This window comes from Populus nigra, chromosome 15 (genome assembly GCF_951802175.1).
Source record: "Populus nigra chromosome 15, ddPopNigr1.1, whole genome shotgun sequence".
Taxonomy (NCBI): Eukaryota; Viridiplantae; Streptophyta; class Magnoliopsida; order Malpighiales; family Salicaceae; genus Populus; species Populus nigra.
This window is the reverse complement of record NC_084866.1, coordinates 6,782,514-6,795,530: the sequence shown is the minus strand read 5'-3', so window position 1 is coordinate 6,795,530 and position 13,017 is coordinate 6,782,514. Positions and strand designations below refer to the sequence as shown.

Genomic DNA, 13,017 nt, shown 5'->3' with positions numbered 1-13,017 from the left:
CTAATTATAATAGGCGACCTGCCCATGTGAAAAATACAATGATTTTTTAGAGTGGTCTCATTATAATAGGTGATTTACCCAGATGAAGAAATACAAAGATTTTTTAAAGTGGTCTTATTATAATGGGCGACCTGACCAGGTGGAAAAATGATATGATTTTTTAAAATGGTCTCATTGTAATGGGCAACTTGCCTAGATAAAAAATACAAAGATTTTTCAAAGTGGTTTGATTGTAATAGGCAACCTGCCTAGGTGAAAAATACAACTTACCTGGCAAAAAGATTTGGCCTGAGATGTCTTGATGGGACGACATAATAGATCTCAAAGGTGCATTATTTAGGAGATGAAAGCTCAAATGAGCACTCAAAGGGAAAAGCGGTAGAAGGGGACGAGGGCTCAAAGGTGCACTCGTAAGAAGATATGGTTAGAAAATGCACTACCTGAGAGATCAAAGCTCAGAGGGGCCACTCGAAAGGAGGTAGGGTTAGAAAATACACTACCCAAGAGATGAGGGTTCAAAGGTGCACTCAATAAAAGATGAGATGTAGAGATGGAGATAAGGCTAGAAAGCGCACCATTTGAGAAGCGAGACCTAGAAAGCGCACTCGGAAGGGAAAGATGAGATGGGGCTAGAAAACACACTATCTGATAAGTGAGGGCTCAAAGGCACACTCAAAAGAGATTTGTTAGTGAGACAGTAGTTTGTCAAAGATTAATGCATTATGATTAATATACATGTATACTTACCTAGAAAATATAGGTCCCTTTTCTTCATTAACTTTCCTCCTTAAAAGTTTGAGTCTCTGTAGTAAGCTTCGATGGATTTTTTGCTCTTGCTTACTCAAACACAACTTGTGATCTTGACCTCTAGGAGATCACTTAAATTTCCAGAACTCGTATGTTAGAACAAACACCAATTTGATTTTTGTTTTTGTACTAAAACCTTGATTTCCTAAAAATCATATGAAAACATGGAATCATGTATAGTTTTTAGAGAAAAGGGAAACATACCAAATAATTCTTGGTGCAGTGGTTTTATGAGTAAAGGGTGTGCTCGTATAGGTGTGTTATTTGCATGAAACAACAACAAAAATGAACACACGTCATGAACACAAGAAAACACATGATCTTACTAAAAAGAAATGCTCATTTGACAGAAAAAGTCTTGTGGCATTATAAGCCAAGTTGCTGACAAAACTGAAACAGATCAAAATAGACAAGATCAAACAAAACACAATAATAGGAGCAGGCTTCATCTTCCTATTCTGGTACACTTCCCCTCCAGCTAGCCTTCTCATGAAAGCTTTTGCAGGGATCTCATCAACGGTGTTGACATAAAACTGTGGTAGAACTTCATCCTCTTTAAATTCGAGTCCCTCAAGAATTCATGCTACCTTTTTCGCACCTTGCTCTTACTATTAGTGTTTTTAAATCTCCCAAGCATTCCGCCCCTAATGCATTTACTTATCCACTACCTAAAACATGATTAGGTGGATGGTTTGTACTCATACATGAAGTTTCTTTTAATGTTATCCATTTAGCTTTAATCAACTACATGAGCCTCTTCTTGAAGGCACGTATGAATGATATATCCTGCAGCACCAGCATTATACGTGTAGGTGAGGTCTGGCTTGTACTAGTTAGGGTAAGGCGGCTGTAGGGATGCCAAGGGTTCGGGAGCTACATGTTTGATGCTTAGTAGCTTCTGGTACATCTCATTTAAGGGCAACAGTAATGGAGCTAGTTGTTCCTGGACCCTTTGGTAATTTTTCTTCGATAAATTTTCAGTTTGGTTTTTTGGCTTGGAGCTTTTGAGGCTTAGGTTTTCTGATAAGAAATAGGGAGTTGATGTTGGCAATTTGGTATGGAATGTGGTAGTTTTGGGGTTGGTTTTTCCTACCCCTATAGCCACCTTTAACATGGTCAACCTCTTTCCTTTTCCCTTCGAAGCCTCTTTTCTCGATAGGCATGGAAATTCTACCACTCTTGACTCTTTGCTTTATGCGCTCAGCTACCTCCATAATGTTAGTGAATTGTTGTGCCGAACTACCCATCACATGCTCATAGTATAACACCTCGAGCATGTAGGCAAATAGAATGAACATTTCTTATCCAAGAGTGGGGGATGCACTTGGGCAGCTAGATCTCTCCATCTTTAGGCATATTCCCTTATGCTTTCTATGTCTTTTTTTTTCATATTAGACAAGTTGGTTTTGTCAAGAGTGATATCTATGTTGTACTTGTATTGCTTGACAAAACATCCACCAGATCTTTTCATCTTTTGGATCTTTGTGTTGTTCAATCTCATGTACCAACTCAATGTTACCCCACTAAAATTATCATTGAAAAAAGGAATTAGTAGTTTCTCATCGTGTACTACTTTTGTCATTTTATTGCAGTAAGACTTGAGATGGGTCATAGGGCATTAAGTTCTAGTGTATTTGATAAACTCAGGAACACGAAACTTCTTTGGTACAACTACATTCGGGACTAGACACATTTATACGGCATGTACTGATACAAGTCTACCCCTTCAATAGCCCTAATTCTGGCTTCTAATGCTACCATCTTATCTTGATCAATGTCATCAAATGACTTTCTCTTGTGGGACTCATTGGTGAAAGCATGTACAACTGCAGGGGCTAATGTTGGTGCTGCTGACTGCATAAATGCTAGATTATATTGGGGCTCATGATGTTCACTGTAAACCCCCGGTTATAATTTTTCTAGTTTATTAAAATATGAGAAATAACAGAAGGTTTGAGGTTTATGTACAAATGATAAAATGACCCCTAGGGCTTAGAGGATTAATGTATATGTTTTATAAAAGGGTTAAACAAGAAAATTTTGATTTTTTTGCGTAAAAATCACCTACTGACCACTTTAGCGCTATTAAGCATAACACTCAATCCAACTGTCGGATCGAACTAAAAATTTACAAGGGCCTCCTTTACATGAAGTTTCATATGTAGTTAAACTTTTAGAGTGATCAGAGTTTGATAAGTAGTCAAATAATATCGACAATTAGATTGAAAAATAGCATGAAAATCATTAATGATAGTTTTGTAAATATGCTTGATCAGTTGAAAAATTCAAACAGCTCTCTTCTTCATTAAACCATGGCTGGACAAAAAAACATAGGAGGAAAAAAAGAGACAAAAGAGAGCTTGGGAGAGAAATAGTGAAAAAGGAACCCAAAAATTGTGTTAGGAAAAGTGTTTTTAGCTACAAATCAACAAGAAACAAGAGAGAAAAGAAGGAACTTAGGAGACAAAGAGAAGATATATTGATAGCAGAAATTCTGACAGCTATAACTCCACCTTCCACCGTTGGATCAGAATGATATTTGGATATGTTGTTCGCATCTATATCTTATACATTGTAACCGGAGGGATCTTCTATAGCAGTCCCTATTTGAAAGATATCGTAGGAGGAAAACTTCTGGGAAAATACACTTCTGGACAGTCTCAATAGCCAACCATTTTCTCCACCTTCCACCGTTGGATCTGGCTATAATTTAGATATGTTGTTCATCCAGATTCTGTCCAGATTCTGAACGGTGGAGATCACAATTAACCACTCTAAACAAATGTTATGCTTCTTTCACAGTAAGTCTACAAGTTTTAGGTCAATTTGGTTAGACCAATATTTCTAAAACTTTCACCGTTGGATGGCGTTTATATTTGGATATGTTATACTTATAATAATGAATTATAACTTGACCATATGGATTTCTTGTAATATTATTCGTTTGTTATTTATGATTGATTGAAATTGTTGCCAAAATTAGTTTTATGAGCTAAAATAGCCCCAAAATTAAAAGGAAATGGAGCAATAGAGAGACTTAATTTTTAGGAGACTTTGGGGTTGTTGTAATAGCCCTGAAAGTCTATGTTTAGGGAGGGCTAAATACCTCTTCAAATTTGTTTTTTTTAAGGGCTGGAGTGATAGCTTTAAGTATAGAGTTGTTAGGAATCAAAAATATCTTCAAGAAACTAAAGCAAGGCTACAGTGATAGAGCCCTACTAATGGGTGTTAAGAGGCTGACTTGGACAGTTCCAAGAACAAAAACTTATGGGAAATTAGAGTCTCATATAAAGTGATTAAGGTGAGGTAAGTTTGTGTTAAGAAATTAGCTTGGACAAGTCTGCACAGTTCGGGATAATGGATGACTATGTGAACGTGAAATAATGATTTAATTTAGATATGAAAATCTTGCATGAAATCATATAATGATGCGTGCTAGTTTATAAAAAAACATTGAAAAGGGGAATGAATGATATTAAATGTTGATCTTGTGTGGAGTAGGAGAGACATCAACTGCGGGACCTTAAGCTAGCAGAACGGGACCACTAAGAAGAACAAGAAGGTGTTTCCCACCTCATCTCTTTATATTTTGAAGAGTTTAATATATTCTAAAATTTTATTTGTTTATGTTGCATGTTGATTTATGATAGTAAAGGATGAGAAATTTGATATTGGAAACAAGATTAAACATGATGGCTGGTGTCATGAGTGTTGCCGGGAAAAAAAAAATTATAAGGTTATTGTGCTTGTTATCCTCATTTCTAAGGACAACTTGGATTGATATAAAGAGCTGACCACATGAGTAGGGGCAATGAAAGTTAGCCGGCCATATGAATAGCAAAGAGGAAAAGGGGGAAATTATGGTTTTCCTTAATGAATTATTATAATAGGTTGTTTTCTTTACGTGAATATGTGTGTGAATTGAATGAAATTAGCATGAAAAGAATGAGAGAACTCTTAGTTCCTTTAGACCATGCTTTCAATCAATTATGCATCAAAGGGGAATGGTGTTTAATTTCACATATTTAGTTTGATGACGTTTGTTTAATTATGTCAAAATAAGGAAAAAAAATGCATGCTGAAATGTCAAAGATTGTGTTTAAAAGAATATTGTTCAGAAAGTTCATAAAATTCGATAAGAATGTTCTATTTTGATATTAAGAGGGAAGATTGAAATAAATATGATATATTGACTTTTAAAAAGATATTTTTTGACACTCTTATATGGTATGTGATATGGTTAGGAGTTGAGATAAAAAAGAAAAAGTTGAATTATGGATATGTGTAAATGAAAAGGTTGATGAACAGACTCGTCTACTAATTTTTAAAAAGAATTCGAATAGAAAGATGAGGAAATTAGGATAGCATGGCTTTGGATCTTTTCCATTAAGTAACTTCTAGCAAAGCTGCAAGAATAATGTTTAATTTGGCCGTGAAGATTAAATATTAAACTAGCACTAAAATTTCTTAAAATAATAATAATAATAATAATAATAATTAAAAAAAAAAGAAAAAAAGAATGAGGCTTGGCGATCATAAGCTAAGCGGATCTCGTATTACGATTATTCCAGTATCCATATAAAACAATGGAACAATTTAGTCCTCAGAGTCAGCAAGATTTACTGCCTTCCCTTATTTAATTATATTTGTGACCCAATGAAATGACAATGACAAGTAGAACAGGAAAATACCAAATAAAATGACTCAAGTAAGTTGATGCTAATTTACAAGATTGAAACTCACTAAGTAACAAATGAACAGTAAGCAGTTCATTCTGTTATGGCTTCACTGTCTGGCATGGACGGAGTCAGAATGCTTTAGAATGAATATAATATTTTCGGGACCATGCATTGAAGCACAAGATAAATCACGCTTGCAAATTCAACATTACCCGCTATTTTTAACCAAACCACAAGCAACGGGCAAATAATAATAGTAAGCATGGTCATTTTTCCTTGTACTAAAGTTGCTAAGTTCAAAACGAAAAAGTTAACACCAACCAATCTTTTCTTGACCTTTAGCAGTCTTGCTAAAATTATTGAACAGTGAACAATTTAGATGAACTTGATTTTTGAAAGACTTTCCAGGGAGAGATAATAAGTCTAACTTCAAATTAAATTCCAGTACATGGAAGCACTTCTTTTACGTGTGCCACCACCTGTTTGAATCTGACGGAACGAGCAATATGGCCAATCCTCTAGAAATGAAAATTAAAACTCAAGATCAGGTCTAACGAAGCGATATGTTCTTCCACAACAACAATGTGCGCTTTTGGCCATTCAACAAGTCTAAACTATAAAGACTTTATATTCCTATTCCCATAGGTAAATCAGAAAAAAAAAAAAAGCCTCGTCCATCATTCCATTGTCAAACATTTGAAAAATTCAAGGATTTTATTAGTGGAGTTGGTTTATCTATATATATATATATATATATCAAAAACATTTGCAACAATTGACCAAATTACTGATTGTTCAGACAAGTAATTGTTTCCAAATCCAATCTAATAATCACACATATTTAACAGATGTACAACAGTTAGTACTGTTACCAAAGTTAATTTGACAGGTTTAAGTTAGGAAAAAGGCAGGAAAATGCAATTTAAAAGAGCAAGTACCGAAGATTATAGCATGAGGCAGCTGCTCAGTAGCATCGTTTCCAGGTAAAAACGGTGGTCTCATCAAGTGAACCTCACATATGAGAACACATTGTAGGTCAACAATGCAACTCCAGGAACCAGCTCCCATAGTTTCTAATGACTTTGGCCAGAAATAATGAATTATCTGTAGCCAACTATGAGCAAATATAAGGAGGCAAGTTAACCAACTCATCTTGCATATTTCATATTAGAGTCTAAGCAAGGGATTTTCCAGCCCATTCTCGTTCTCGTCTCTTTTGCTTGGCTTGCATCCGGTTAAATTTCTCTTTCCCTTTCTCCAAAAGAGGGTCATGCACAACATAGTCATTTGGATCCTCTTTGCGAGACATACCATCCTGTTACAGTTGCAGAAGAGTGAATACATTGATTAAGATATTTAAAACAAAGAGTGATACTATTTCTATAATTACTGTCATGACCATGGTTTTTACCTTTGAATATATAAACCTATATGTTGCATATGCTGGGAAATTCAGGGTTCTTGTTTAAGAAGATCCAATATCAACTATTTAATGTTTTTAGCAGGATTTGCACTGTCCAATGTAACTCAATGAAATGACAATGACAAGTAGAAAGGGAAAATACCAAATAACATGACTCAAGTAAGTTGATGCTAATGTACAAAATTGAAACTCAGCAAGCAATAAATGAACAGTAAGCAGTTCATTCTGTAATGGCTTCACTGTCTGGCATAGACTGAGTCAGAATGCTTGAGAATGAATATAATATTTTCGGCACCATACATGTAAGCACAAGATAAAACACTCTTACAAATTCAAAATTACCGTTCATGTGAAGTTAGTCATCTTTAATTTCACTCTGGGCATTTTTTACCAATTTCAACCTTATGTTTATGTGGCAACACTATAAATTAACTACAACATTAAAGTGCAAAAAATGATGAAAACATATAATAATGTCATGGCATGTGGTTATCAAAACCATAAGAAGAAATTAATAGAATTCATACTGAAGCTTACCTTGCCACGTTCATGTGCAAATGTTAGGGGGACAGTTCTCCAGTCAGACAAATCTTCATTATCAGCATCTCCAGATTCGCTCTTTGAGGCATCAGCCTTTGTAGAGAGGGCCTTTTTAAACATTTCAAGTTTTGCTAAAACCTAATTAGCCAGAAGAAAAGGATTAAAATAAACAGCTAAGTATTACATGTGGAAAAAAAACAGGTCAGCTTATATAAGCACACAAAGAGAAGATAAATAAGAAACAAATAATTGCATAAAGTTTTTGCTCCATCATCTATAATTCATCCTTGTTTAGACTAATTATTGTTCATCGTGTCTGTGATGTAGGGGAAAAATGGTACCAGTTATTGTCCTAAAATTTTGATTCCGTAAAGGAATATGATAAGAAAAATGATCTTAGAGAAAATTAACAGAAACATATTAAGTCGTCTATAATATTAAAAACATGTTCACACAATCCTCATCAATTTCCAAGTTTCACCAATATTTTCATCCACTTCTCCCATCTGTGTTCTTATATTTACCAGTGCTAACATGCATCAGTCCTCACTCATGTGTCTTCGCACCACATTCCTGACCTTCAAAATTCCCTAGCAACTAAAATTTCAATGGCCAAACAAAGATCAATCACTTCAAAATTCTTCTAGCTAAAAACAGGATATAAAGAGAACAAATCAGACGAGGGAGTTACGCCACAGATAAACTGTAATCATATAACATACATCATCCTCGCGCCCTTGAAGTCGGCGCTTCTTTTGTTTCTGCAATAGTCTTCCTCGTTCAGTTTCACCCAACAACTGTAAGTCTGCATCTGCATTAGCCATACGTGCAGCCCTGGCCTCTGATCCTACTCCCTTTTTCTTCATTGACAATTTTTCCACCTTTGGTTGGTCATCATTGAAGCTTTCACTATTGGATCTGGCAGGAACAAAATTATAATTCAATTTTACAATTTAACCTTTGTTTCAGAATTCTGCAAATACAAGAAACAATTTCACCAACTAACCAGGTAAAAATACTCCAACAACAAAACCTATTGATCATAATGACAGAGAAACAAAAATATATGACAAACACTTATGCTGGAGACATGTACCACACCAACCCAATTCAAGCAGAAGTTATTTTGAACATAGATGACTCAGCACTGATCCTCATACCACATAATTTTTTGTGGCACACATCACCACCTTTCTATTGGTAGGCATGGGTAATTGGCAGTTTAACTAAACTCTAAATCATACATCTTAACCACTTCCTCTCATGAAACTAAAAGTTTTCCCATCCACCATCACAACCTCTAGTAAGATTTCATGGTCAATCATGATAAATAGTATAGCATCACTGATGGAGAGGGCCAGGGAAAGTCTAGCCACAATATGTCTGATATAGTTTCTAAGCAAATTTGAAATGCCAAGTGAAGAAAGAGCATTCACAATAATCTTTTGAGGATGCGGTTTCAAAAAAGATAGTGAAAATTCCATAAGTGAAAAAAGAAAATCATTCATATTTAACCTTGCAGAGACTTGACGATCCTTTGAGCTAGAGCTCCCTGCACACCCACAAAAAAATACAGGCATTTGATGTAGTATTAGGATGCGATGACTCTAATTTAGACATGCAAAAAATGATGAATAAAAAAATTATTTTGATAACTTATTAACGAATAAGATGTTAGCATAGTGATCTTCTTTGGGATATCAACTAAACTGTAATTTTCCTCTCTTGCAATGGCTTCTATCGAGTAAAGTTGAAATAATAATAAAATAAAAAAAAACCCATTATGAGATAAATCAAGCGTCAAAGTCATTCGCCGATTCCATTTTATGTTTCATTTTCCATCAAGAAGTTGCATATTAGCATTTAGTACTAATTGCTTATTGACAACTTCTAATAATTGCCTGTATCAATCAGCTAAGTGAGCTTCTTGCGTATATGTTTGTATGTCTCTGTGTGTGCCTGTACACTTCTTTGTTTTTGAGGTAACGTAAGACTAGTGTTACTTAAGGAGAAATCACTTTTGAAATGGCGATAACCTATACAGTTAGCAAGGCTTTCTCTGCCACTGTTTTCAGCTTTGCCATTGCGATATTAAGTCAGCTGAAAATAAAGAATAAAAATCATGATAGAAAGGGACATTGTTTTGAAACAAAGAAAATAGATATGCTCAATGTTGTTAACAAAATTCACCAAATGAAAATGTACAGGAAAGTGTCATGGTACCATTTTGCTTTGGCTTTGGTGGAACATCCCCAAGCTCCTTCCTTTTTTGAAGTATTTGCTGGCGCATTCGTGCATCAAACATGCCCTCATCTTCTTCATTATCATCACTGTTGGAAAATTCAGCTGCTGAATCTCTCCATGATGCTTCTTTCTTCGAGCTTGGACCTTCTTTAACAGATAAAGTGCCTTTCTTTGAGCTTAGAGCTTCTTTAACAGATAACTGAATATCCCTAGTTGTTTTACCTTCAGAAGAGTTCTGCATTGATTCAAACACATCTCAAATAAATAAAAAAAATAGACCACTTTCACATGTATAGTGGATAAATTTACCTGCTAACTCAAGAGGATATCATTCTAAAGTAGATCTATTGAAATAATAGAATTGCTTTTACTAAGCAATAATGGTGGGACGAACTCAGCACCTACAGATTTTACAGTATGTGTGACTCAAAGGAGAGTTTTCCTCCTGAATACTTGGAATGTTTGACACTTGAGGACATGGCAAGACCTTAATCCAACAAAAACCAGCACATAAATAATAGTTCGAACCCCAAAACATGCATTATTGCCAATGCACCTCATATTTTTGTCAGAAACTTGAACATAGATATTATTTCTGCAAAAGTTGCTGTATTTTAAAGATATCTGAACACTAAATCACTGTTATAACACTAAATCACTGCAATATCTACGTGTTCAATAACAGAATTTCACAAGCATGCGCTTCTTCTCTATGCACTTTGTCTAGATTTTTAGTTGCTGTTTGTCTGCCCTTTAATCATGGGTATACCCTATTTTTATTTATCATAAGAAGCATCATAGTAAGTATGGCATCATTACCGTGTCTTTACTCGGATTTTCTTCTTTTAGGAGACGAGGATCATTCAATACATCATGACTGCTCTTGATCTTTTGCTTCACAGCTGCCAATTCCTTCTCCTCTTCTTCAGCTTCTTCTCCAAACGAAAGCAAGTTCAGCTTTCTGCATTAAGCAAAGCCTTAATGTAGTAACAGGGACAGAAATATATGTCTTTGGATTCTCAAATTATGACATTATGCTAGGTTGGGGGAACCTACTTCACAGCTTTCTTCTTTGAATCTTTATTTTCAGTATCAGTTGCAGGTTTGTTTGAGGGCTTGGGAGTTACCCTTGGAATGATATCTTCAAAAGGGTTCCACAGTACCTAAAAAGGAATTTCAATAATATAGCTACACATTAAAACTTCCTTTAAAATTTGTGCCACAGACTATCATGAGAATGAAGAATCAAAGTTGATGCAAAATGCAAAAGCATATTACATTGACATATCATGTAGCAGATGCATTTTTTTTTTAAGAAAAAAAGATGAATAACCATAATATCAGCAATATATCATACATCTAAACATCCATACTACATGCATGTCATTACATGATCATCAATCACAAATTCCTAAAAGATAGAAGTTTGAACAGCTCACAAGTTGTTATGCATTTATAATCTGAGATAAGCATTTCAGAGCACTAACAAGCCTACCTCAACTGATATTATTCTTGGAGGTGGATCTAATGGCCAATCATTGTCCTTATTAGTTTCAACCTCACCAAGTGACAGAAGATTATATACCGAGTCCCCAGTAACCTGATAACCAGGAAACTTAGCTCCAAACAGCACTCAGAATACACCAAAGAATTTCAAACCCAAAAACCAAAACCGACATTACCTTTCCGAAAATAGTATTCTTCTTATCAAGCCAATCACACTTTTCCAACGAGATAAAAAACTGACTTCCATTTGAATGCGGCCTACCTGCATTTGCGCATGCAACTAGCCCTCTATGGTTAAACCTCAGACGCGAATGATACTCATCGGCGAACACACTTCCATATATACTTTCACCACCTACGAATATTGACAAGCATCAATATTCTAATTAACAATATCAACCAAAAAAATTAAAAAATCACTTAAAAGACAAAAGTAATTCCTTCCAAAATTACTAATAACTACAAAATTGAACAAGGAAAAAAAACCCAGTTCAATTGTTAAACAAAGCAACAAACTTTAAACAAATTTTTAATTCCTTATCCACAAATTAACCCCCCAAAAAAAAATTCACTAACATGTAAATAAACCCAATTTGACCAAATTCAAACACAAGGTGCTATGGCAATACAAAATTCAATCACTAGTAATTAATAATTATATTAACAAACACTACAAATCACCAATCTATAGTCTATATAAACTACAAGAAACCCTAAAACCCTAAGGCAAATCCAATATTAATACAAAAATAAAAAATGCAGCCCGTCAAATGAAACACAGAGAAATTACAGAGTTACCTACCTGTGCCAGTGCCAGTAGGGTCGCCGCCTTGAACAAGAAAGCCCTTAATAATACGGTGAAAGATGGTTTTATCATAGTAACCTTCGAGGCAGAGTTGGACGAAGTTTCTAACAGCTTTCGGTGCTTCTTTAGGCCAGAGCTCGATGTCTAAAGGTCCGTACGTTGTGTTTAGTATTACCTTGCCTTTCGTTGGTGGCTCTGACACGTAAATCGATGACATTATTCAGCAGGGCCAGTGAGCAGGATGAGGGGCAGTGAGTGGGAGGTTGCGGAGTTTTTAATGAGCAAAAGGTGTTTGTGTTTTTGTTTCTGTGAATTGGTTGCCTTCGAGCTTTTTTCGATTAATTATTGATGTATATATATATTAATTAAGTAATTCTTTAAAAAGACCTGGGGAAATTTGCTTTCCCCACACCTGTACTTTTATATATTATAATTATAATTATAATAATATAACTTATATATTATAATTATACTTATAATAATATAACAATAATAACATATACTAAAATACTCTGACCTATCTATATTTTATCTTTTATGTTTTTAATTTTTTTTGTTTTTTTGTTTTTTTATTTAATTTTTTTTGTTTTCTTGTTTTAATAATTTTTTTTAATTTAGTTTGTTAATCTTATTTTTTTATATAGTTATCAAATTTTCATGACACGAATCCCGAGTTTGACGGGTTAACTCGGAATTTTTTTTTTACTTTTTTTATTTTTTAATTAATTTTTTTCATTTAGTTTAGTTTGTTAATATTAAATTTCTTTCTATTTAATTATCCGATTTTCATGACACGTATCCCGGGCTTGACGGGTTAACCTGGTTTGACGGTTTAACCCTGTTAACCAGTCAATTTTTTTTCTTTTTAGTTATCAAACTTTCATGACGTGAATCCCAAGTTTGACGGATTAACCTAAGTTGAAGGGTTAACCTAGTTAATTCAGATTTTTTTTTCTTTTTCTTCATTAGTTTTTTTTCTTCCTGTTGATTTGTTTTCTTTGTTTTTTTCTTTT

The 13,017-nt window shown here is 34.5% G+C and overlaps 1 protein-coding gene across 1 annotated transcript; it reads right to left on the bottom strand.

Annotated features, from left to right (window-relative positions):
- Positions 1-6,293: 6,293 nt before the first annotated feature.
- On the bottom strand, positions 6,294-12,364 carry LOC133673814 (peptidyl-prolyl cis-trans isomerase CYP57-like). The gene is made up of 10 exons (XM_062094709.1): positions 12,002-12,364; positions 11,376-11,554; positions 11,189-11,293; positions 10,750-10,856; positions 10,513-10,654; positions 9,673-9,928; positions 8,965-9,001; positions 8,172-8,367; positions 7,447-7,587; positions 6,294-6,801 (listed from the first exon to the last, which is right to left on the bottom strand). Exons 1-10 carry the CDS (start codon positions 12,219-12,221, stop codon positions 6,661-6,663), a joined length of 1,524 nt encoding a protein of 507 aa, XP_061950693.1. The 5' UTR covers positions 12,222-12,364; the 3' UTR covers positions 6,294-6,660.
- Positions 12,365-13,017: the final 653 nt, after the last annotated feature.